This window comes from Ursus americanus, chromosome 5, assembly GCF_024610735.1.
Source record: "Ursus americanus isolate L20-20 chromosome 5, mUrsAme1.1.p, whole genome shotgun sequence".
NCBI lineage: Eukaryota > Metazoa > Chordata > Mammalia > Carnivora > Ursidae > Ursus > Ursus americanus.
Genome location: NC_142131.1, coordinates 53,606,729 through 53,631,959, shown reverse-complemented (window position 1 = coordinate 53,631,959; position 25,231 = coordinate 53,606,729). Strand labels below are relative to the sequence as shown.

General features: G+C 56.0%; 2 protein-coding genes across 4 annotated transcripts in view; one reads left to right on the top strand and one right to left on the bottom strand.

Moving 5' to 3' along the window:
• Positions 1-4,214, top strand: part of PSD2 (pleckstrin and Sec7 domain containing 2) — a 51,264-nt gene extending 47,050 nt beyond the window's left edge. The window contains exon 16 of the mRNA XM_045794536.2: positions 2,030-4,214. Within this exon, the coding sequence (XP_045650492.2) occupies positions 2,030-2,239 (210 nt within the window). The 3' untranslated portion in view covers positions 2,240-4,214. The remainder of the gene's footprint in view (positions 1-2,029) is intronic.
• Positions 4,215-7,200: 2,986 nt separating this feature from the next.
• NRG2 (neuregulin 2) overlaps positions 7,201-25,231 on the bottom strand; it is a 174,902-nt gene continuing 156,871 nt past the window's right edge. The window contains exons 5-12 of one of the 3 annotated variants that reach the window (XM_087862218.1): positions 22,881-22,957; positions 22,473-22,531; positions 17,828-18,014; positions 13,915-14,017; positions 11,823-11,946; positions 11,366-11,493; positions 10,326-10,553; positions 7,201-8,252 (exon numbers count right to left, since the gene is read on the bottom strand). In XM_087862218.1, coding sequence (XP_087718344.1) covers positions 7,499-8,252; positions 10,326-10,553; positions 11,366-11,493; positions 11,823-11,946; positions 13,915-14,017; positions 17,828-18,014; positions 22,473-22,531; positions 22,881-22,957 — 1,660 coding nt within the window. In that variant the 3' untranslated portion in view covers positions 7,201-7,498. The remainder of the gene's footprint in view (positions 8,253-10,325; positions 10,554-11,365; positions 11,494-11,822; positions 11,947-13,914; positions 14,018-17,827; positions 18,015-22,472; positions 22,532-22,880; positions 22,958-25,231) is intronic. The other 2 variants (XM_045794533.2, XM_045794534.2) reach the window with 2 other exon arrangements.

Genomic DNA, 25,231 nt, shown 5'->3' with positions numbered 1-25,231 from the left:
ATCTCAGAACTTTTTCATCTTCCCAAACTGGAGCTCTACACCCATCAAACAGCAGCTCCGTCCCACCTCCCCCTGCCCCAGCCCTGGCAACCACTGTTCTAGTTTCTGTCTGCGAATCTGACTACTCTAGTCATTGCGTATTAGTGGAAAAATACAGAATTTGTGTTTTTGCGACTGGCTTATGCTCAAGTTTATCCATGTTATGGCCCGTGTTAGAATTTCCTTCCTTTTTTTTTTTTTTTAAAGATTTTATTTATTTATTCGACAGAGAGAGACAGCCAGCGAGAGAGGGAACACAAGCAGGGGGAGTGGGAGAGGAAGAAGCAGGCTCATAGCAGAAGAGCCTGATGTGGGACTCGATCCCGTAACGCCGGGATCACGCCCTGAGCCGAAGGCAGACGCTTAACGACTGTGCCACCCAGGCGCCCCAGAATTTCCTTCCTTTTTAAGGCTGAATACTGTTCCGCTGTATGTAGATACAGCACCTTCTTTATCTTTTCCTCTGCTGTTGGACGTTTGGGTTGCTTTCATCTTCTGGCTTTTGTAAATGGTGCTGTTGTGAACGTGGGTATGCAAATATTTCTGAGACCCTGCCTTAAATTCTTTTGGGTATATGCCCAGAAATGGTATTGCTGCAGCACAAGGTTATATTATTTTTAACTTGCCGAAGAACAGCCATACTGTTTCCTTTTTCTTTTTTTTTGTAAAGATTTATTTATTATTAGAGCACGGCGGAGAGAGAGGGAGAGGGAGAGAATCTCAAGCAGATTTCCCGCTGAGCATGGAGCCCTACTCGGGGCGTGATCTCGTGACGCTGAGATCATGACCTGATCCGAAACCAAGAGTCGGATGCTCAGCTGACGGGGCCCCCAGGCGCCCCCGGACTGTCTTCTGCGGCGGTGTGCCATGGTTCCCACCAGCAGTGCGTGAGGGCTCTGCTCCCCCTACATCTTCGCCAGTACTTGCTCTGGTTTTTCTTTGCGAGTAGATGTTCCCGCAGGTGTGAGGCGGTAGCTCACTGTGGTTTTGATGTGCATGTCCCCGGTGAGGAGTGATGTGGGATGTCGTTTTGTGAGCTTATCGACTACTTGTATGTCTTCTTTGGAGAAATGTCTATTTAAGACATTTGCCCTTTTTAAATTGGGTTGTTCGTGTTTTTTGTTGTTGAATTGTAGGAGTTTTCATAAATTCTAGATACTAGACTCTTATCAGATATAGGATTTGCCAATATTTTTTCCATTCTGTGGATTGCCTTTTCATTCTATTGATTGTGTCCTTTGATACACATGACTTATTTTGAAGATTTTATTTAGGGGCACCTTGGTGTCCCAGTCAGTTAAACATCTGCCTTCGGCTCAGGTCATGATCCCCGGGTCCTGGGATCAAGCCCCTTGTTGGGCTCCCTGCTCAGTGGGGAGTCTGCTTCTCCCTCTCCCTCTGCCCCTCCCTCCACTCGTGCTTTCTCTCTCTCTCTCTCACTTGCCCTCTCAAATAAATAAAATATTAATTTTATTTAAAGATTATTTATTTATGAGAGAGAGAAAGAGAGAGCACAAGCAGGGGGAGGGGCAGAGGGAGAGGGAGAAGCAGACTCCCCAATGAAGCAGGGAGCCTAACAGGGATGGGGGGTGGTGGGGTGGCTCAATCCCAGGACTCTGGGATCATGACCTGAGCTGAAGGCAGATGCTTAACCAACTGAGCCACCCAGGCGCCCCTGATACACATGAGTTTTAAATTTTGTAATCCCAGTTCTCAATTTTTATTTTGGTTGTTTGTACTTTTGTGTCATACTCAAGAAATCATGGCCACTTCACTTGAATTTTTAAAATTATGAATAAAATTTCTGTGTATGTCCCTTGCCTATTTTTAAATTGTATTGTTTATCTCCTTTTTATTGATTGGTGAGAGCTCTCTGAATATTAAGGAAATTAGTCTTTTGTCACACAAGGTCCAAATCCTTTTTTTTTTTTTTTCATTTTGTTGTTTGTCCTTTGACTTTGTTTTTGGCCTTTCTCTGCCTTTTTTCTAGAAAAGCCGTTATGAGACCTATATCCACCTCCTGGCTGTGAAAATCAAAGTGGGCTCAGATGACCTGGAGCGGATCGAGGCCCGGCTGGCCACTCTGGAAGGCGATGATCCTTCTCTCCGCAAGACACACTCAAGCCCCGCCCTCAGCCAGGGCCACGGGACTGTGACTGGCAGCAAAGCAACGAAGGATCCCACCGGGCCTGCTACTTAGCTGGCACGGATGGGCAGGCCCCAGAGGCAGGCAAATGTCCCCAGAGGGGTCAGTGAGCACAATTCCAGCCAGGGGCTACTTGCGCCCGCTCCAGGCAGTTGACAGGCAGCCAGAGGGGTGCGAAGAGCCCCATGGGCCAAGGAGATGGAGATGCTATTCATGGCCTTGATCTTCTTGCATCCTGGGGTTTATCTGGGCCTCAGACCTTCTCCCAGCCCTCACATTCCTCTCCACCGTGGAGCCTCATTTTGTAGGCCAGTTACGTGCATGCTCTAGACACGATCTCACTGGAGGAGGAGGAAGGGCAGCTGGCTTCCCAGGCCCTCCCCTTCTCACAAGTTCCTTCCCTCATCTCCCTTGTTTCCAAGGGCAGCTCTTGACTCCAGCTGGCAGCTTGGACCCCCCCCCCCCCCGCCGCCGTTCTCCTCCTCCTTCCTCAGACTTGACCAGCAGCAGGTCTGCAGACCACCAGCACCATCCCCTCCTCCCTCCACCCAGTAGCTTCTGGAACCAGGCCCTGTTCTCCTGCTTCCCTTTGCAATAATCCAAGACCCAGGCCTGCTCCCTTGATGTCAAGCTGTCTACTCATTCGTGCGTCCACCTCACCTTGCATTTATGGAGGCCACTCCTGCTTTCTTTTATATGGACAAAAATGTATATATATAAGAATTATATATATATATAAGGAACCTCTTAAAAGATGATTTTGGAATTGGTATCAAGATGAAATAAGATGAAGGAGAAGCCTATTCCAGAACTCCACCTGTTAGCAAGGAGGGCTGCTACCTGGCCCCTTGGTGACCCAGACACTCTGGGAGAGAAGGTGGAGATCTGCTGACCTCCTCTTGCCCCCTTGTCCCCTCTTCCGGCTGACCTGTGACTTACGCTGCTCTTACAGTTGATGCTTTGGAATAGACGGTGTGTGCGCCACCCCAGCTGGCCCACAGGCGTTCTAGGGTGTGAGTGGGATGGGACCATGGCCCTGTTTATATTTTGGTCTTTATGTTGGTGCTGCCAGGTCTCTGAGCTCGAGGTGGCCTCTTGAACAGAGCTGCTGCTGCAGGAATAAAAGACACTGCCTTGCCAACAGCCACTTGTCAACAAGCCCAAAGATGTTCGGTGGAGGAAGGTTATGGAAGCCAGTAATTCCTGGTCTTGGGAAAAGGCGGAGTGCGAAGTTGCTGATTGGTTTTTAAGTTGTTATTTCTTTCATTCTTCTAGTGATTCAGAAATGCTAGCTAAGGACCTGCCTGGGGGGGGGGGGGTAGAAGCATTTGCCACGTGGTGATCACAGACTAGTATCCTGTAAACCCCGAATTCCTCCGACTGACAAGCGGTGGGGTGACGGGACCTTCCATGAGCTATGACGAGCAGACCCTTTATATTTTTGAAATCGATTAGCTTGGGAGCAATTTGATCTCAGTGGTAACGTAGTTAGTTAGTGGCAAGGTTGGCTTATCTTATTAAGTACCTAACATTTATTAAGCACGCTCACGTTTGGTGCCAGGGACGGAGGAGTCTGTGGAAGTATGTAGTGATCTAAATCCAGACGACTTGATTTGGATCAGCTGAAGTGTATTTTATACCCACGCCATCTGGCCCCTTTGTTTTGCTGAGGGGAAGTCAATGTTCACTTAACTGAAATTGAAAGAGCGATGTAACATGCAAGAGCTCCCTGTACTTTTCCCATGCTGGCTCAAAGGTCTTTGATTTTGGGGGTCAGCTTCCCCCCCTCCACCTCACGAGGGCGGGTGAGTGAAAGCAGAGGAGCAAGCTTCTGTCTGCTGCAGATAGGCTTCCCTGAGCACTAGTGATGTCTCCCATCAGTAAAAAAATCTTTAGTTCACTTTCTTAATTGTATAATTATTTATTGTAAATTATATACATGTACTACTGTACTAAAATATTATGTACATTATAAAACATACACAAAAATAGAAATTTAAAAAGATGAGATGAAAATAAATCTAAGTCAAAGTTCTAATATTTTTTTTTCCTGCATTCTAATGGACCATCATATCCCCCCCCCCTTCTGCCCTTAATATACCCATTTTCCAGGACTGTCCAAATCCAGGGGCTGGAGGACCACAGGGGAGACGCAATAAGTGGTTTGCGCCACCTGGTGGTCCTGGGAAGTGGTTGCGGGCTCAGGGACTTCTGGGGACTGACCCTTGACCACAGTGTTTCTTGAAGTTTCATTTTCTCATTCAGTGACGGTCACCAGGGCTGCACACTGTGCTGCTAGGTGCTGAGGACAGTGTGGTGAGAAGAGGTCTGAGCAGCTCCCTGTCCACATGGGGCTCACAGTCTAGTGGGGAGGGAACAGGCAGTCACCATTACCATTTGGGACCCTGGGAGCACTGGGGAGAAAGCCAAAACTACCTGGCAGAGAGAAGAAGAGAGAACTGGTGGACTGGGCAAGACGACTCTGACTCAGGAAGCTGCCTGAATGTCCTAAGTGCTCCTGGGGGCCAGGGTGATAGTAGGGAAGTGACTTAACAGGGCTACACCTCTTCCCGATGGGCTATACTAAAGACACCCCAAGGCAGAAATTTGAGAGTGGAAAATGAGCCTGGCCACGCCTCTCCCAGGTCCCATTCACACCTGTGAAATGAATGGGTGACGAATTCCATTAGGTTCTGGCCTTAGACTCTTGGTAGGTGTTTTAGAATCTAAAGCGGAAAACCAAGCTATCAAATTATTTGATACAATTACCTGGGGTCATGAAAAGGCCAGGGGTGTCACCAAGAGGTTGTTCACAATTATTGGGGTTCACATAGAGGTCAGAAGTCACATAGAGGAACTACTGGCTGCCAGAAAATTTCAAAGCCAACAGCAAACTAACTCAGCCAGCAAAGGGATCTGGATGACATCACCAGGTGGGGCCTGGGAGAGATCAGTGATTTGCGGGTTTATATACCATTTAGTTCACTATTCCCTTTGTTTCTTTATAACAGGTGCTTTTCCCCCCCAGCACCCCACAGTGAACACAATGACTTGTTTTTCCCCATCACTTCCCTTTCAAATCCAGTTTTTGCCACTCTGTGTGACTCAAGAATGCAAGGCACAGGATACCATCGTCATCATCAAATTAGCCATTAACAGGCATCATGTGCCAGAGGCAATCCTGGGCGCTTTCTACATGATCTCCACAACAACCCTTTGAGGTAGGTATCAACATCACCACTGAACAGCTGAGGAAACAGCAGCCTAGAGAAGTCACACCGCCACGGAGGGGCAGAGCTGGAACTGGAACTCAGCCCTTCTCAACCTCAAGCCTCTCCGTGCCTCCCATTTGCAGGTCTCCAAACTGACCACACACGTTCTGGGGGCATTTGCGCATGCGCGCACCCAAGTCAACCACCTGAGCCCTTTGGATACAAGACTCCCTTGTGTCTGGCTGGAACATAAGGGTTCCTGGCACTGGGCACCGGTTTAATAAACGAATCAACGAGGGAAAAGCCTTCTTAACCCTGGACCTCCATCTGCCTTCTCCATGCCTTCATCAGGGGCTGCAGGTTTAGACAGGCCCTGGCTCTGAGGGGCTATAAAGTTGGAAAAAGCACAACACCCCGCGGGCTTACAAGCTGCAGCAGCTGTGGTCTTCCTGGCAGCCAAGGGTACCCATTATGCCATCTTGCATGTCCGGGCTTTGCCTGTGACATGCCTGAGGCCCCAAGGGTCATCTTGCCTCAGCTGCCCTGGTGCCAACCCCACAACCCTTCCCTCCTCACCCACGTAGGCCGGAAATTGCTGCCTCGAAGCGCAGCCCTAGTAGCGCCAGGGCAGGAACTGGGCCAGAGTTCTGAGGCTGAGCTCAAAGCAAAGCAGTCAGCATCAGCCCCTTGGCCGGCTCCCCAGCAGCTAAGGGGGATACCTTGCGAATCTTCTTGGAAGAGGCAGGAGGGTTGCAGCCTGTGCTAGGAGCTGAAGCCAGGGAGAGTAGACGGACAGTCTCTTCCACCCTGGGAATACCCTGGCCCTCTCCAATCTCCACACCAGCATCCATCCATCTCCACCCAGGTCCTCATTCTCTGTCTTCTCTCCTCACCTGGGGGCTAGGCACACACAGTCAAACATGAGTTATTTCTGATTTTATTTATAATATAAAAATGTTCAAGTGTCAACAGTCAGGTGCTTGGACATTTCAGGGCAGGGTTCCCATTTGTTTGTTTGGTTTTTGTTTTTGTTTTAAACAATTACCTTTTTGACAAATTAGCAGTGGACCCAGTTTTGCGGGGATGGGGAGGACAGGGCTGGAGAGGGAGTGGAAGTCATAGGTGGCTTGGGGTCTGGAAGAAATGGTGTTACTTTATTGCTAAAAAGGGAATCAAATACACTGTGGAGTGGCTCTTCTCGGTCCCAGCGTGACCATGCATCCAATCTAAAGAATCTGAAATGCAAAGGACATGCAGGCGTAAAATAGAAAAGACAACCTGTAAACGAAAGTGCTGCAGAGGACGGAAGGGCATCCTGGAGGCCACAGGGGAGGAGGAGCCGGAATTTTGGGGCCCTGGCAGAGCTGCCCCCTCCCTGGGGCCGGGACTGTTGGGAAGATCTCTTTCTCAGTGCCCCCTGCCTTAGCAGCTGTAAGGAGCGGGGAGGCCCCCTCCCCATTCTGGTTGCTGTCGCTGGGCCTCAAGTCTCCCCCTGAATGTTACCTGACCCCAACTCTAGCTCCAAGCCTAGGATCCCTGCCTTCTCTTCAGGGGGTCGGGGACTCAAGATCCTGCCTGGGGGCAAAGCTACTCCTGTCCTCATTTCCTTCCTCAGGGCCAATCCCCTCCCCGCCCCCACGAGCACCCAGCAGCCTCTTCCTTGCCAGCTTCCTCTCACCCCCACCAGCTTGGGATCCTACATTCCCCTCACCCCCACCCCACCACGCAACCCGACTTCTCTCCAGGAGCTCCAGATTAGCGTACAGCAAAAGGCACCACAATATAGGTTTCTATTAAAGAGTCAAAAAATTGGCCCATCTCTCTTTTTTTTGTTGTTTCTTTTTTTTTTTCCGAAGCTGTAAATCAGGATGTTACATATAAATAGTTTCCCTATAAAAACGTCTTTGCCGTTAGCTAGTATTATAAGACAATTTTTGCTAAAATGAAAATAAAACATTTTGTTATACCTTTTTCCTTTTATAGAAAATAAAAATATTTTTATTTCTTTTTTTCCTCCTTTCTCTCTCCAGGCGGTGGTCTCTGTTCTTCTTAAAGACAGTGGGGCAGGCGAGGCGGAGGGGGCGGCGGGCGGCGGGGACCCCTAGAGGGGCGCCGAGTCCTGCTTGCCCCGCGGGGGCGGCCCGCGGCTGTGTCTGCTGCTGGCCCGCGTGCTGTGACTGTCCAGGGAGTAGTAAGTCCTGCTGTCGGCCGCCAGGCACAGCGGCGGCGAGTCCGAGCGCAGCGCATCGTGCGCCGCGCGCAGGCCGAGGAAAGGCGTGCTCTCGGCCGCCAGCGCCCCGTCCGCGTCGTCGTCCGAGGCAGAGGCCGAGCCGCCCCCCGAGCCGCTGCTCAGCGACAGCGAGTCCCGCGCCGCGCGTGCGCGCTGCGCCGCCAGCCCGTTGAGGCGCGAGCGGCGCCAGCGCCGGGGCCCCGCCGACGTCCTGCGGGACGCGCCGCGGGCGCGCGGGCGCGGCGGGGGCGGGGGCGCGCACTCCTGCGTGGTCTCGTACTCGTCGTCCTCCGGGATGCGGAAGGGGCTGGCGGGCAGGCTGCCCAGGCTGCCGCCTAGCGCGCAAGCCCCGCGCCGCGGCCCGGGTCCCGCCGCGGGGTAGTAGTAGCTGTCGTAGCTGCGCTGCATGTCCGCGCCGGGCCCGGGCCCCGGGCCAGGGGGCGCCGGCTGCCGCAGGAGCGGCTGCTGCTCCGCCAGGCGGTAGCTGATGGGCGCCGCCGGCGGCAGCGACACTGCGTGCGCCGAGTTGGGGGACGTGATCTCAAAAGTCGGCACCTGCGTGGCCAGCGAATAGTGGAAGTCCACGGGAGAGAGGCGCGCGGGCGTGGTCAGTGCCGACACGTACCTGCGGGCAGAGGCAGAGGCATGGGCGTGGGGGCTACCGATTGCGGTGTAAGGGGTGGATCCCGCCTGCAGGAATCATGGTGGCACTCCTCACTGTCCTTAAGCAATTTCCTTAACCTCTTCCAGGCCCAGTTTCCTTATCTGTTAAGCGGGGAGAGCCACAGTGCTCATTCCGTGGCGTCGTTGGGCTGATTCCATAAACGTATCAAATGGAGTGCCTGTGCCTACCTGATGACCCCCCCCTGAACGATCCTTTGGTGTGGGGGATGCTCACAGTCACCGGTATTTCTGAGTGGTTACTTTGCATCAGGCTCAGGCCAGGGCATTTGACATGTACCATCTCATCTAATACAGCAATTCTCTAAGACCTTTATGTTGGGCCCATACTACACATGAGGAAACTGAGACTCAGAACATTTAGGTGACTTGCTCAGGGTTCACACAACCTGGAAGTGGTAAAGCTGGGATCTGAACCGATGCCAGGCAGGAACCACGACTTCAGTGCTTTCCAGAGTTCCCATTACTCTCCTTCGGAATCACCTGCCTTCCCTCTCGGCCCTCTCCCACACGCACATCCAATCAGCGGCCATTCCCCGTCTCCTGGAACACAGCCTGTGCCCTGCTCTACCCCATCCCGGGCTTAGTTGTTTGCTCTGCTCTGGTCATGACCCCACTCCAGGGCCTCTCCTCCACTGTATGCACCTTCCAGAGCAATCTTTTAACATCACTGTTTTGCTTTAGGAGGCCCTTCCTGCTTACCCGTCCAGGGCCACTAGCCACTTACCTGGCCCCGGCCTACCTGTTCAGACCCAGCTCCACTCTCCCTACAGCTCACCCTGCTCCGGGCACCTCACTCACGAGCCGTGTTCTTAAACGCCTCTGCTGGCTTCGCTCAGGAGGCTTCCCGTGCCTGGAGAGCTCTTCTTGTCTCTCTGCCTCCCAACCATTAAGAAGGCCTACTGCTGCCGAGAACGACAGCTACACCTAGTGCCGCTGGCTGGGAGGCACGCCCTCTGACGGCCTTCACGAGAACCATGCCTGGCAGGTACTGTTTTTCATGATCTACAGCTACGGAAACAAGGCACGGGGGTGACTAATCTGCTCCAAATCACACAGGTGGTGGAGCTGGGCTTCGAAAGTTTGGTCTTGGAAAACTGGCCACTTCCTAGAGTCTGGAGTCAGACTGGGCCTCTGCCCTGGTAGGATGGCCTTTCTTAGGCGTTCCTTAGGTGGCTGTGAGCGTCAGTGGTTTGTGTCCATGGCTCAGCTCCTCGGGAGCAAGAACCCGGGGGGCCATCTCTGGGTCCCCAGGCAGGCCTGCTCGGCGAGGGCTGGCATGGAGTAGGCTCAGAGCAGGAGGACATTTCCTCTCCCTCTACTCCAGCCTGGAGTTCCCAGTACTATGCGTTTTCCTCTGCTCTCCTCCCACAGACCCCACTTGCTAAGGGCCACTGGAGGGCTGAGCAAGGTGGAGGGCTGGCCTCCTGTGACTCCTGGCGTGGAGTCAGGGAAGAAGGGGAGTTTCCTGGTTCTCACTCCGTCCGTTGCTCGGAAACTCAATGGTGTCTTGATCCCTGGGCCTTGCTGCTGATACTGCCAGGGCCTGCAGTCATTCTTGGCTCGTGCCCAGCCTGCACTGGTCAGTCTCCTTGCAGACAGCCTCCCCTCCTACCCTCCACTCTGTTCGATCTTGGTGTCTTTCTGTTCCCGCTGGGACATGGGGCCTCTGGGTGACACCAGGGCAGGGCTACCGTATGTTCTGCTTTGTCCGGAACAGCCCCTGTTTGTTCCTGATGTTCCTAGTGCAATTATTAACATCCCCTTCTACTCTGAAAAGTGTCTTAGTCGTCACTGCACACCAGGGTCCATTGGCTCGGCTGCAATCCCAGTCTGTCATGAACATGTGGATAACCCTGAGCCGATCACTGAACCCCTCGGGGACCTTGCTGGCCAATCTGAAATATGGACCCGAGAATCTTTGGAATGTCTCTGAGGTGCCCTAAGGGTCAGCCCTGGGTCAGTGGTGCCAGCTCTCTGGCCAAGGTGGGGCACAGGGCACGAGGCAGGAACTGACCTCTCGCTGTGTGGGGAGTCACGCAGGGAGTCTACGGAGTCGTGGTAAGGTGGCACGGCAGCCCTGCGCCGCTCTTCCAGGCTGTAGGCCGCTGCCCGCCGCGCCCGGGCCTCCACACACGCCGGGCTGTTGCACTTGCTGGTGCCCACCGATGACAGCATGATGCCCGACTGGGAGTCAGAGGTCAGGCTTTCAGAACGTTCCAGGCTCCACGTGTGGCTCTCATGCCTAGAGAAGAAGTGGAGGAGACGTGAGAGATCAGGAAGGGGCAGAATAGCCCAGCAGGTGTAGTCCCAGGCCCACCCCCTCCCTGGTTCTTCATTTCATTTCAGGCACCCTCAGCTCACTGCCCTTCTCCACTCTGAGCCGATAAGTCATATCAAGATCTAGGGAGGAGGGCTGAGTGTCCTATGGGTGGGTGAGCTGCCATGTGCACGAGCCTCTTCTTTTCCTCTGTGCAACCATTCCGCCCCCCGCCCCCAGCCTCAGCCCGGGGCTCCCTGTCTGGGGCCCTTCCACTCCCATGGTTCTTAGCCACCAATTTCAGGAGCACAGCCCCAGTGGCCAATATCTGGGGGACCTGCCTAGTTCATGCTGCTCCCCAGGGGAGAAGGGGGCCAACCATGTTATTTCTTGAGCTCTAAGAACCTTTCTGCTTCGGCGGACAGACCTCCCCACTCTAAAGAAAAGGAAGCTAAGGTGGACTAAGTTCATATGGGCAAACTCAGGAGAGGGCATCAAAAGGTGCGGGTGTTTGAACGAGGAGGCACTGTATGCTGGATAACGTGGTGCCAAGACTTAATGTCAGGGGGGCACAGGGAGGCTATTGTTCCCCTGGGGACTGGAAGAGGCAATCTGGGCTGCCGAGGATCTGGATGAACGTTTGGTGGTGGGTTCTAGTCCGAAGTCCACCTCCCTCCTCTGACTCAGAGGGAGCTTCGGTGCTGAGCCGGGCCTGGCTGGGGGGGGTTCTGTGTGTCCTTAGGCAGACGTGTGCATGCAGGGGTCTGCAAATCTGTGTGTGCCTGGCTGGTGCCCACCTGTGGCTGGAGGTGGGTGTGGCCGTGGAACAGTGGTGAGAAGGAGAACAGGAGTGGCTCCCAGAGAAGGTGGTCTCGGTTTCCCTCCGGATGACATGGTCCGTGGCCGGCACATTCTTGGAGATGTACTGCAACAGACACAGTTGGGCGGGAGTTAGTGACGGGTCACCAAGTCGGCCCTCCTTCCTGGTGGGGATGGGGAAGCCACGCGCGAAGCTGCAGGCTGGGCAGTGGTCCACTGCGTGAGTGAGCTGGTGTTAGGGCAGCAATGGCCCCAGCCAACCAACCCCTTCAGGAAGTGGGCAAAGCGAGGCCGGTCACCGAGGTGAGGCTAGGCTAGCAGGCCCTTGCCTGAGCATGGCGTGGGCCAGCTGCCGCCCTGGCCCGGCCTTGCAGGGGGCATGACGAGGCTGGCTCTCCAGTGAGGGCTGCGAGGGGCTCTGGGAACACCACTCACATCTGCCATCTGGATCTCCTCGGGGTCCAGCCGGGGGTGGCTGGGCCCGTTGGCCAAGCTCCGGTTCTGGTGGGCCGGGCACATGTTCTGCCGGAGCTGATTGTGCATCTGTTTCCGCTGTTTCCTGCATAGGACGAGGGCGTGTTAGCCTGGCACGGCCCCCACACTGGGTATGACATTCCCGGGCTGTCCCTCCAGGGGAACTCTTCTAACCTCTGGCCAGGATGCCGGGGCAGCTGGAAGCCGGCAGGACCTGAGCGTAGCAGTCCTGAGCTCAGGCTCCGAGAGACTAGAATGCCACCACTTCCTGGCTCTGTAACCCGGGCCAGTTCCTTACACTCGCTGTGTTTCACTTTCCTCCTCTTAAAGTGGGTGACCACTTACCCCTTGCAAAGTCCACTGAGAATTAGGAACTGAGATAAAATACTCAAGCACTGGTCACTCATTCGCTCGCTATTTCTTGGGTTTTTACTATGTGCCAGATGCTGTTTCGGAACAGAGAAGGAGAAGGACCCAATCCCTACCCTCAGGGAGCTCACAGGCCAGTACGGAGGCAGATAATAAACACATACACGAATGAGCAAGGTGCTTTCAGTAAAGTGCGGTAAGGACTATCAAACACGGAGCTGTGTATCAGGGGCTCGTGGGACTGCTTTACTTTGGCCACAGGAAGTGCCCAGTACGCTTGTTCTGTAATGATCCGGTCTAGCCATGTCCCTCCCCTGCTGAACGCCCTTCACGGGCCCTCTCCCACGGCCCTCTCGGCCCCAGCTCGCCGTATCCTTGGAGGGCTTGGTTCCGACCCTCCCCTGTGCCGGCCTTCTCCGGGCTCTGCGGCTCTGCACGTACTGTTACGTCCCACTGGAACACACTCGGCCTCTTCCCCTGCCGACTCCTGCTCTTCTCCCAAGCTCAGCCTAAGAGCTCCTTCCTCAGGGAGACCCTTCTTGCCCTCCAGCTGAGGTTAGGCACCCCTGAAACGTACCCCGTTACACTGGACATCTTGCTTAGAGCACTGGCCATGCGCCTGGCAGAGAGCCTGGTATTCAGCAGGCATCGAATGAAAGTTTGTTCAAGAAATGAATAAATGCACTGGAGGTTAGAATAGGGGTTTGCTTTTCCCCGAGTTCTTGACCTCAGTCCTTGGGCCCTAACTCCCAAGGCTGGCAGGGCTTAGATCCCATAGATAGGCTCGGCAGGAGTCAAGACTGAGGGACTCTGTGCCCTAAGTCCTGGTTATGCCCCCACCCTTGCTTTCTAGATAAGAATGGATGGGACAGACCTATCATTTTTTCTGTACTACATCACTCTACAACCTTCATGGGCTCCCTATCATTTACAGGGCAAACCCAGGCTGCCTAGCTTGGGATTCAAGGCCCCATGGTACCATCTGGATTCCAGCTGTCTCCTTAGACTCATGCCTCTCTTTTTCTTGACCCCAGGCCTTTGCTCCAACTAGTCTGGGCCGCTTATGCTCTAGGAACACAACGGATCCTTTCCAGCGTTTGTCTGTCAGCACTATTATCTAGGAACTGCCCAGCCCCCTTTCTGCACCTTTCTTTCCTTGCCCCGAGGTTCTGCCCTCACCTTTCCTCTGCCCAGAGGTGACCTGGCCCCATCTTCTCTCTGTTCTGGCCTAGATCTCTCCCAGGTGGGGCTAGACAGTGCCTCCTGAGGTCTCTTTGTCCCCTGGGAATGTAGCCTTCCTTTCCGTGCTTCCCCACCCCCAGCACTGCCCCTGACTTGACAGGGGAGATTCTCCCTCACAGCGCCCTCCGACGGACTTACTAGGGTCATTCCTACTTTATAGATGAGGACTCGGTTTGCTTGGGGTCATGGTACATGGGAGAGCTGAATTCGAACCCCGATCTGTCTTCTTCCAACACCTGTGCTCTTGACCATTCTTGTTCACTGCTCTGGGGCCTGTCTCCTCTATCCTCTGCTCCTGCTTCTTGGCCCAGCCCTTTGGCCCCACGCCAGCTGCAGAGGCCCCTGAAGGGGCTGTTGGGGCATAGAAGAGGGGATCTGGGCGGGGGGGAAGAGACTGTCCTCCGTAGCTGGCCTCCCGCAGGCCTGAACGTCGGACACTCACTTGGTCTTGCAGTAGGCGACCACGCAGACAATGCCCACTACGAGCAGAGCCACGCAGATGCCGGTGATAGTCAGGACCCTCTTCTGGTACAGCTCCTCGGCTTCTGCACAGGCAGAGGACAGGATGTGAGCGGGCAGGGCAGCAGGCAGATCTGTGGGGACACTGGTGCAAAGATGCCCTCCCCGCTACCCCCAAAGCTTCGGCTCCCTCCAGCTCAGGGCCTCCCAGCTCCTTTGCATCTCCTCCTTCCCCAGCTAGCCCCTCCCTCCTGGATTGCCTCCTGTTGCCCCGAAATCTGTCCACCCACGGACCTGGTCCCAAGTGACTACCCCTGAATTCACCTTCCCAAACCCTACACCCTGCCCAGAGCGTGTGAATGGCAAATGCAGGGGGGATGAGGGTGGGTGGGATGGAGGTGAAATTCCAAAGGCCATAGGGGAGGGCAACCCAGCTTGACCAGCGACCTTGCCCTACTCCACAATGGCCTGGTGGCTTCAAAGAGCCTGGATGGGTGGGCGAGAGCTGTTCTTCATGGCAGTGAACGTGTAGACCCCGGGCAAAGGTCTGGCTTGCCATTTCAGCTTTGCCAAGAAGCTGGAGACTGGCTTGTTCCGGGCTGGTGACAGGACATCAGACCCAGAGGCTGGACCCAGGAGGGATGCCAGGAGCGGGGACAGAGCAGACCAGACCCATGGAGTGGGACATGGAGAGAAAGGCCTTGGTTTGTCCCTGGGCCTGGACAGCACGTGGCCCTGGCCCACTCCAGCCTTTCCCTTGGCTTTTGAGAAGCCCACAAGAGACAGCGTAGCCCCTGGCGCCCAGGACAGTTCTCGGGCTCGAGGAGCAGCCCCCACCCTTTCTGAGGAGCTGCGCTAGGCTGGGCTTCAAAGCCCTGGAAGAACCAACTATCCCCTCCACCTCCCACTTCTTGGTGGGGCAACTCCTGCCTTCCTAGAGCAGAGAAAACCAGGAGGAAGAAAAGGAAAAAGGTGACAGCAGCAGGACACCCTCTGCCCCAACCTGCACCTGCCAGCTGGTCCCTCCACATGGCTCCCTCTCCCCAGCACAGGGACACGTGGAGGCTAGACCCCAACACCCGGGTAGAGCCCGGGCACATGTCCCGAAGCCTTCGGGCTTGCAGCACGTCCTGCGTACACCCACCAGTAAACACCGGGAGCGCAAACCCTCTAGACACACATACCTTTAGGACTATGCCTATCTGTACACAGACAGACGCCTTCGCAAAGGTGCACTCGCACGTGTCCAGAGAAGCGCACACGCGCACACGCAATCATGTGGTCTTAAACAGCCCTCCACCCTGGACCCCATCTCTGGGCTTGGAGGTCCACGTCCTGCCTCCAGTTCTCATCCCTGCCCACCCCCTCATCTTCTCCAATGCGACATCTGTCTCTGTCACTGTTCCAAGACCACTCTGGTCCTGGTCACCGACAACCTCCTACTGCCAGGTCCCCTGGTCGTTTGCTTCCCCTCCAGCTGACTCCCCCTGTTGGGTCCACTCCCCCTGGGTGGCTCTGCTCTCCTGGGTGTCCTCCTCCCTCACTGGCTGACCTGTTCAGTCGCTGCTTCCTACTCTTCTGTTTGGGCCGCAAGGTAGAAGGGGCTCCCCGGCTTCTTTCTTTCTCCCACCTGCCCTCTCACGTCTCATGATCTCACGCAGCTCAGACTTTGCATACTGGCTGTATGCAGGTGACTCTCACATTTGTATCTCCTGCCGACTTCTCCCTGAGCTCCAAGGGCCATGGCCAAGCAGAAGTGCCGATTCCCCAGCCTCTTTCTGAGCCTGCTCCCCGCCCTTCCCACCTCGTCAGTGGCAGCACCCCCTCTCCTGTTTCTCAGGCCCCACACCTTGGAATCACTGCCAAGGACTCCTTTCTCCCCACCGGCTCTGACACCTGGCGCTTCAGCCAATCTTCCCAGCTTCACCTTCCCAGTAGATTCTGGATTTGACCACTTCCACCACTTCTAGCTCAGTCCACAATGATGTCACCTCTCACCTGGACAGCTGGGCACCCTCTGACCGGCTTCTCTGCTTCCACTCCTCCCCAGCCTGTCTCCGAACCCAGTGTGTTCTCTGCCCCAAAGCCAGCAGATCATTTACTCCTCTGCTGAAAATCCACAACGGCCTCGCCCTGCGATTCGATTCCAGCCCACACACGCACCCTGGCCTCGGAGGCCTGGGTTACTGTCCCAGCCTTCCCTTTATATCTCATCGTTGGTCCAGTCCCCATGTCTGCTGTGCCCAGAGATGCTGCCATTCCTTCCGTCCACTGAATCAGGCAAGCCCACTCCACCCACCATCCCTAACTTGCTGCGCCCCCTCCTCACATACTCTCCCCCGTTGTTGGCAGGGCTGCCTACTTTCCATCAGGTTTTAACCCAGATGTTAGCCCATTGCACAAGCCTTTCCTGGCCCCTCAGCTAAGGTAAATCCCTCCCCAGCTAGGCACCCTCCCATTACCTTCTTTTATTTTTGGTATGGCACTTACCACCACCTGATATCTTTCCTGTTTGTTGTCTGTCTCATCCTGGGAATTTGAGCGCCAGGAGGGCAGGGGCTCTGTGCGCCAGATCGCCAGAGTCTGGCAAATTCTGGGGTTCAGTAGATGTTTGTCGAGTCAGGACATGGATGGACATACAGACCACCGTTACAGACACATATCGGCACACGCTGCCGCTCACCTCCACACCCTCACGGTTCCACCTGCACGACGCTCAGCCTTGACACAAAGATGTCCTGCCGCGCGCCTTCATGCACGCAACACCCCGCACCGGGGGCCTGACAAGGTGTGTGACGTTTCCACCCCCCACGGCACCCCCCCCCCCCCGCAGGTCACCTCCCGCACCCTGCGGCGATCACGCACACCACGCGGACTCGGCCCCTCTCCTCCCAAGCCGTCACCGGCAGCAGATAGACACACTCGCGCCCACACTTTGAGCTCGTCTCCTGAGGAGAGCTGACAGGGCCGAGGCGGTGAGGGAACCAGGGCCTCTCCAGACCTGCCTCGAGAACAGCCTCTTCACACTGCAGGCTCTGCACTGCCATCTGACGTCTGCCCCCGCCGAAGCCTCGACCCCTCCGAGCCCCTGCCTCTCTCCTGCTGTAACATGTCTGGACATCGGAGGCCAGGGTGGAGCCTCCCAGCACAGAGAGGGGACAGACCGACCCCTCCGGGTCCCTTCCCGCTCAAGGTGTCTCCCAGGGGCCGGGGCGGGGGCGGTAGTGGGAGGGAGGTAAGGTTCTGAGCCGGGGAGCAGGAGGGCAAGCACCAGAGGCCCGCCCACCCAGACCCTTGCTTCCCTGCCCATGGGCGAAGAACACGCGGGCCATTGTGGAGACAGATCACGGAGGGAGTGACAGCCTCAAGCAGATGGCAAAGCCTGGCAGACAGACCCCGGGCAGGGGGCAGAGACGAATGGGTGCGATCAGCTGCCGGCACAGGGCAGGATGAAAAGCAATGGAAATGAAGTGGGAACAGGAAGGATTAGAGTCCAACGGAAGAGGCTGCCTCTCTGCACGAGTCTCCAAGCCAGGGTGCCGTGGCTTCCGGACACCAGCTCCCCCGGGGCGTCTCTCGTCCGGCAGCCCACCGGGCAGCACAGCTCGGGAAGCTCCTCCCCTGGGAGGCCTCCCAGCCACTGGCCTCAGGCCAGGGGGTGCCGCTCTCCCCGGGGTGCACAGTCTGAGCCCCGGGGCGCTCTGCTCGTCTGAGCTGCTGTCTCCCCCAAATCAATGTGCTTTATGATAGGACATCTTGGGGGGGCCAGGGGAGATTTTTGGAATCATCCCTTTTCCATGTTTTGGAAAGGAGACGAAGCGTCCAGCACACATGGTGTCAGAGGCTGCGGAGAGGGGCGGTGTGGACGGCACTGACTGATACATAGAGCTCCGTACCCTTTAGTTCAAATCCAAGGTGCTCTGGCAGTGCAGGAGAGAGGGGGGTCAGAGAGGGGGAGGGATGGCGGGAGGGATACAGAGAGAGATGGGGGAGCGGGGAGGTGAGGGAGGGTGGGAGAGAGAGAGAGAAAGAGAGAGAGAGAGAGAAACGTTGGTCAGGACTCTTCAGACACCAGCAGTCAGCCTGTGAGGTGAAAGCAGGTTAGTGGTGTCCCCTCCCGGCCTCCTGAGCCCCTGCCCTGGCACCCAGTCCCAAGAGCCCCAAGGGGGGTGGAGAGAGGAGACGTTAGGATCAGCAAGCAGGGCAGGTTGTTTAGAGATGAGCTGTGGGGTTAGTACCTGGTGGGGAGGCAGAGGTGCGAGAGTCAGCTGGCAGATGTCCCCAGGGAGGAAAGGTGAGTGGGGGTGGCGGTCCGAGGAGTCCCTGTTCTCCCCCCGCCCCCCAGCTCCAGTGCCAGGCCTTCCGCATTCTCACACTCCTCCTGCAGACTGCCTGCTCAGCCCTGAGCTCATTCACGGGGCCCTTTTCTCTGTTCCGAACGAGGGCGTAGGGGGCCCCGACTGGCCTTTGTCCGTGTCCTGCGTCCAAAGGCGTGGTTGGCCTGCCCATCTACTGGGAGCCCGGGCACCGAGACTCCTGCGTTTATGGGGAGAGGCTCCAGGCAGCAGGTCACTTCACATGACACCACCAACACCCTAGAAGCCTACGGGGCCTAGGCCTTGGGGTTTGAGCCTGATTTCACGACTTAGAAAAGCCAACTGCAACTTGTGGGAAGAGCCAGGTGGGTTCAGCTGCGGAACACGTGTGTCAGATGGTGGGCCACTTTCTGAAGTGGGATCGTATTGTAAATGTGTGTCTTCAGAGCCCTATGAGGTGGGCACCCACAGCCTAGAGGGGCTGCGGATCAAAGGGCCCTGCCCGAGGGTCAGCCCTGCCCCAGACCCACTGCGTCTCCAAGCGCACCCGGCCTAGCCACCTCTCAGGCTCTGTTAAAATCGGATCTCTGGGAGCTCTGCTACCCAGCTGTGCTTCAGAATCATCCCAGACAACGGGATCAGGGTCTCAGGTGGGAGCCCAGAAATCTCAACAGTGTTTCTGAAAGCTCCCCTATCATTCTCATGTGGCCAACACCTATCTGCAGGCTCCGAGTCTCAGTTTTGTTCCTAACGTGCTGTGTGCATGTGGGCGAGTCTGGTCTCGGTTTCCTCATCTGTCGAAAGTGGCTGTCCACAGTGAGAGGGAGACGCGAGCGGCCTGGACAGCGGGAGGCGCAGTGCGTGTACGGGAGCCCAGTCCGCGGCCTCCCTGCGTGCACAGTCAGCTCTTGAGATCCAGGGAGGAGGGGAGACTGTGTTCTGGTGTCTCCTCTCCTCCAGAGGAAGGAGAACGTGCGGCCCATCAGCAGGAGGTCTTGTGCTGTTCCTGCCGATTGAGTCTCCGGGCCCCACTGCCTAGTCATGAGGAAAATGACCACCTGGAGAAGCGAGTGGGGGTCCCAAAGCCATTGAAGAGTTTTCTTCTGCTTCCCAGCTCTGGGAACCAAGTAGCAGCCACAGCAGCAGGGTCTAGGCCTCCTAAGGGACCTCCCCTTTCAGTCAAAGGCCTGTTTGGGGTGGACCAGCGGTGGCCGACAGGACTGGTGAGGTCACTGAGAGCTTGCCCAGTCTCCAGGGAGGCAGCCCTGCTTCCCTCTCACCGGGGACAGATTCGGAGGGGTCTGTGGCTAAGTCTGCTCCTGTCAAAGGTGTCTCCAGCTCCTCATGTGCACAGGCTGCCTGTCAGCCAGAATGCAGCGGCGCCACTGAATCACAGACAGGTCCCACTGGGCAGAAATCTGCATACTGACCAGTAACCATGGCAACCTGATGCCGGACTCCCATGAGGGCCAGGTTTACCAGACAACATACAAAGTCTTCATCCTAGCCTTGTCCAACGACACACACTTACGGGGGCCTGGCTGAGGAGGCCATGATGTGGGCCCCTGATGAGAACACATGCTCGTGTGTTTGTGCAGGTGTGTGCAGGGGGGTGAGCAGATGTGTGTGTTTCACACCAGTGCAGGCATGTGCTTGTGTTTGAGTATATGTGAGCACGTGTGTGTTTGAACATGTGCGAGTATATGCTTGCGTGTGTGTGTCCCCGTAGGTGTGTGTGTTTTTCACTTGGGGGGTATACAGATGCACAAGGTTTGACTCTTGGGAAGTGGAGGGGCTGTCAGGGGAAGAAGGAGAAGCTTCAAAGTGCTACTGTGGCCACAGGCTCCGTTTCTGTGGCCATTGCAAAAGGTAATCTGGCCTAGAAGCTGTCTGGGCGGAAAGTCAGACACTTTGCTCAGGACGTGCTTGGAGTCAGCGTCCAGGGCGCTGGTGCCGGCCCTCCCAGCCCCTGCCCCACAGCAGCTGTAGCGGGAGAGGTGCTAAGCTGCCCTCCAACCACGGCAGCTGGCTCTCTGCTAAGCCCTTCCTAAGCGTCACTGCCCTTCTTCCTCACGGCGACCCTCGAGGCGTAACTGTTAACTATCCCCATTTCGCAGATGAGAAAACCAACTCGGGTTCAATGAGGCCCCAGAACTGGTAAGCTCAGGGGCTGCCGTCATCATTCAGATCTGGCTGGATCCAAAGCCTGAACATTTAAGCTAGCATTTTCTACTACCTTTTCAATAAGTATCTGATAGACACAGAGAGCTCTGGGCCAAGTGCATGAGCAATATAAACCCTCCACGGAAAGGTAACAGCAAGGATCCTGATAACACCAGGCCGAAAGCCCCGTGGCAGCATTTCTCGGCTTTTTCTGGGTTCCTGGGGCCCTGCTGATCCTCTGAGCAGCTCTGAGCCGAAAGCTGAAGCTGCCCAGCTGGCAGAGAAGCTTGGCCAGTGGCCGAGCTCTGGAGGCTCCGCTCCTCTGATTCACGATGGGCTGGGACTCCCTGTCCACAGCAGTCCTGTAAGCCAGGGAGGCTCTGGGACTGAGGGTGAAAAGGAATAGGCCCTCCACTGCCTCTCTCCCCTGGTCCTTAGCCTCAGCCTGGCTGCTCTGTTCCCTCCAGAGGCCCCTCCTGACCTCCGGCCCTCCAGTGGGGCTGGATCTGACTCTGCAATTCTTCCTGGAGCCTGGACTCTGAAGAATTCTGTTGGGCCACTATGCCCTGCCCACAGCTCTGCTCTTATCCCTACAGCCTTCCACCCTGGCCTCCAACTGGGGGGCCTGGGGAGAGTGCTGCCTCCCACACTCCGTGAAAACAGTTGACCATCTGGGCCATCTCGGCCCAGCCCCCACCTCCCTGGGGCCTCTACTTTCCTCTTTTTGTCTTAGCTTCCAGGCTCTAGCAGGGAGAAGGAGGTGATGATTTCTAGGCTTTTGTGCTGTGGCCTAAGGAGGACTGGGAAGACTCATTCACTCCACTCTGAGACCCAAACCTGCAAACGCCTTTTCTCTCAAGGGCCACCTAATTGTCCCCCTGCCCCCATCCTGCTTTCTGCCTCTTCTGGAACCCCACTCTCTATACCCAGGCACCGCCACTTTGGCTCCTAATTCTTCATGGGACCCAGCTGTCCTCCTTGGAGAGGAGGAGGTGGGGGTTGGGCCGAGCGGGGGCCTAGAGCGCTCTGGAGGATGGGAACCCGGGGCTTGCCGACAGCTGGGCCCCGCACGAGGCCCGGAGTCCTCGGGCCTGGCCCGGGGCTTATTCTCTGCTCCACCTCCACCTGGTGGCCCTTGCAGAAATTGCTCCCAGCTTCAAAACACTCCACCATTACGGTCTCCTCTTTCTGCTGCAGGGCTCACGTTTTTTCAGCGAACTATGCAAACCAGAAAGCTTCAACCTCACAAGTAGAAGAAAGGAAGGGAATGAAGCTCTGGAGGGGGACTCAGCCCAGAGAGGGCCTGGAGAGAATCACCCATTATCCCTTGAGTCCTCATTCCCTCTATCTTTTAGCAGGCAGCAAACCCCCATGCCGTCCTACCCCAGAGCCGCAGAAATGCCTCTGGTCTCTGGCCTCCATGGAAACCACTGCCCTGGGGCTTGTTCTCCCTCAGCCCCCCTTCCCCACTCTCCATCACCCCAAATCAAAACCAAACAAACTCTGGCCAGACCCCGAGACAGGCTGAGAACTTGTTTTTCTCTCTCAAACTGGCCCACACGTGCACGCCCACACGTGCACGCCCACACGTGCACGCCCACACGTGCACGCCCACACGTGCACGCCCACACGTGCACGCCCACACGTGCACGCACTTGCTGCCTGGCCCCATGAGCACGTGACCTCCTCCAACAGGCCTTATAAGGCAGGTGAGGGCCCCACGCGGGCTTCCGCGCACTGCTAGCCTGACCTGAGCAGCGCTGCCCAGACCTGAGCGCGGCTGCGGCCGCCTGCAGAGAGGACGCGGTGTTATCGCGCCCAGAGCCCCCAAGAAGGGGAAGAGGCGGGTGGGGTGGGGGTGGCAGGGGGAATATCCGTCTCCTCCAGACGGGCTTCGAGTGAGCCCTGAGGGCTGACAGGAGCCCAGGAAAACCACCACTCCCTCCCCAAACTCCCCTCTCCCAAAGCCCCCTCTAAGTCTTGCTAAGCAAGGCCCCAGCCCTCCCGCTCAGGGAGATTATCAGTCACCAGGGAAGGAAAGAAATAGAAGAAAGAGACATACTGGAGAAGTTGACCATTGCGAACTGTTGACACCTGTCCCCGGTGTATCCCACAGGACACCTACCAAAAGAAAGAAAACCAGAAAGAGAGAGCCAGGATAGCGAGACACAGGCACGGCAACACCCCGGCACGGGCTCCTGCCGATGCCAGCTGGGTTCCTTGCCACCGTTAGCACTTGTGCTGGCCTCGCCACTCTGCCCCTTACCTGCAGCCCTGAACTTGCAACCCAAGGATTAGGCCAAAAATGAAAAACAAAGCAAAACAAAAGAACAAACCAAAATACAAAAAAAAAAACCAAACAGCCAAAGATCAAAACAACCAACTCCCCTGGCCCTATGCCCTACGTCGGGGGACTGCACCCGGAAGCTTTCTAAGGAGCAGGGACTTGTGTTTGTATCTTCAAACATACTTTGCTTAGGATCTGGCATGTACAATCGCAAAGGCAGTTTCTCCAAACATCTCTGTCCGAAGAATCCGTTTGGACATCTGGAGAAGGAAAAGGGGAAAAATCACAGAACAAACTGGCATCATCCGCGAGGCTTAGGTTAGAAATCAAAGTGCACAGTGATGAATGAGAAAACCAAGTCGGGCGCTGGGGCACACTCGTCGCTGCAGGGGCTGGAGTCAGGGCTGGGGGAAGGGCTCAGAAATCTTCCAAATCTCTCTACTAGATGTTGCTCTGTAGGTGGTGGGGGGCAGGGGTGGGGCGGAAAGGAGGATGATTTAGGGAAAAGTGGGTGGAAAGATTGGAAAACCTCATGCCTAATCGTCCTGTGGTCGGTGAGACTTCCCTTCTGACCTGCCTGGGACCCCGTGAAGCCCAAACGGTAGCCCCTTAGTGGCAGGCAGGGTGCCGGGAGCCTTCCAGAATACCAGGTTCTGGGAAGCCACTCCTTCCAGGCCCTACCAACGGCTTCTCTCCAGGGCCCTGGGCAGGTTTTCTCATCCATGAAACAGCCCCCAGGAAGCTCAAAGGAGAACACCGGAACGCTGTTTCTAGACTGTGTGCCCGTGACAAAAGTGACCTTGGAGAGGTTTCATCTGTTCTCTCAAAGAGGGTTCTGTGGCCAAATAAATTTAGGAAATCCAACCCCAGGTTTCCTTGTAGAGTTGCAGTGCGCACTGGCATAGGAAAAGGCTAGGAAAAATTTTGGAGGAAAGAGCTGAATATTCCAGTCTGTCCCAGATTTATTTGACCATGGAAGATGTTTTTTTGAGGAACCCTTGTAAACATGTTTGGGGAAGGCTGCCCTGGAGCAATACACGTGGAAAAAAAAAAAAACTTAGCGGGAACAGGTGAGGCTGGAGAGGAGCTGGAATTACCAGCATCTCAAAGCCGGCCTGCTGAGGCCAGGTGTAGGGCATCTGCCCTCAGGTGGCAAGAATCACAACTGCGGGGGAGGGCCGAAGCAGGCTCCCTGAGGACCCTGAAACCTCTTCCACTTGGGGGGGCTCCTGGCTGCCTGGGCCGCCTGTCCTTTCCCGGGACCTGCTCTTCCATCACTCCCTGGCTCTGGTGGGAGTGCGTTCTCCCGTGTTGGGGCCTCTGTAGCTGCCCGGCACCACCCACGCTCCCTGACCTTGTCTTTACCCCCACGTACACTGTCTTCTGCTCTCTGGCTGCCTCAAGTCCCTGGCCTGCAGGTTTGGGGGAGACATGCCCAGCCCTGTACTTCTGAACCCCAGCAAGGCTAGATACCTAAGGCGAAGCTTACAGACAGGGCCAGACTGACCACCCTTATTCCCCTACTCAAAGATGGGTTCAGGCTGCCTCTGTCTCTTCCTTATTGGGAAATTAGGTAACCCCGTCACCAGAGTTCCCTCAATAAGTAGCTATTCCACATGAGTCAGTAAGCTTCCTCGAGAGGTGAGCGTACTCCACCTCTTAGCATCCTGTCTACTGACCGACCATCAGCAGCCCCGGCAGCTCAGAGGGGATGGTTGCCTCTGGCTGTGATACACTCGCGGAACTCTTGCCCCCAGTCTAGCCTGGGGGCGTGGGGGTGGGCAGGCAGCTGGAGTCGCTCTAGGCCTTGATGCAGGGGAGGCGGGAGGCTGGTCCTTGCAGTGGTGGTCGTGTGCATGTGGGAATGCCTGGCCTGTGGGTAGTGGTGGAGGGCTGGGGAGTGTGGAGAGTGTGGCGGGGGTGGGGGTTACAATGGAACTCGATGCGCCCTCGTCCTGTTGAACAGGGTGGCTCGGGGGAGGAGGCTACCGTTGTCAGTACATCCTTCTCTGGTCTAGGCATCCCATCCCAGGAAAATGCACGTAGTTGCTAAGGCTTCCCAACCAGCTCTAGTCAGGCTCAGCTCTCCTTCCTCAGCTCTCAGAGACTGATGTCCGCTTGGGGTGGGGGCTGGAGGGGGGAAGTGATTTTTAAAGCAGCAGCACCTTTGGGATGGATAAAGACCCAGGAAGTTGCCAAAATGACTCTTGGAATCCAGAGGAATAGGAAAGAGATAGGTTTGACTGTGTCCAATGTCTGAGATTAGCCCGGCTTGTGTGTGTGTGTAGGTGTTTAAGAGAGAGAGTGGGGTAGTGCGGGGGCAGGAGGGGGCAAAGGGGAAATCGGTTTCCACTGCTGACAGTTAGGGATGCTGTCCCATGGCTCTTGGAGACCAATGATAAGGGAGGACAACCTGGCGTCCCTGATCCCACACCCAGCCTGGACTAACTTGACTGTAATCTATCTTTCATGGCCACTGACTTGTACAAAACTCCAGGTGGCACCGTGGGTATGGTCTCAAATACGAATGTGTC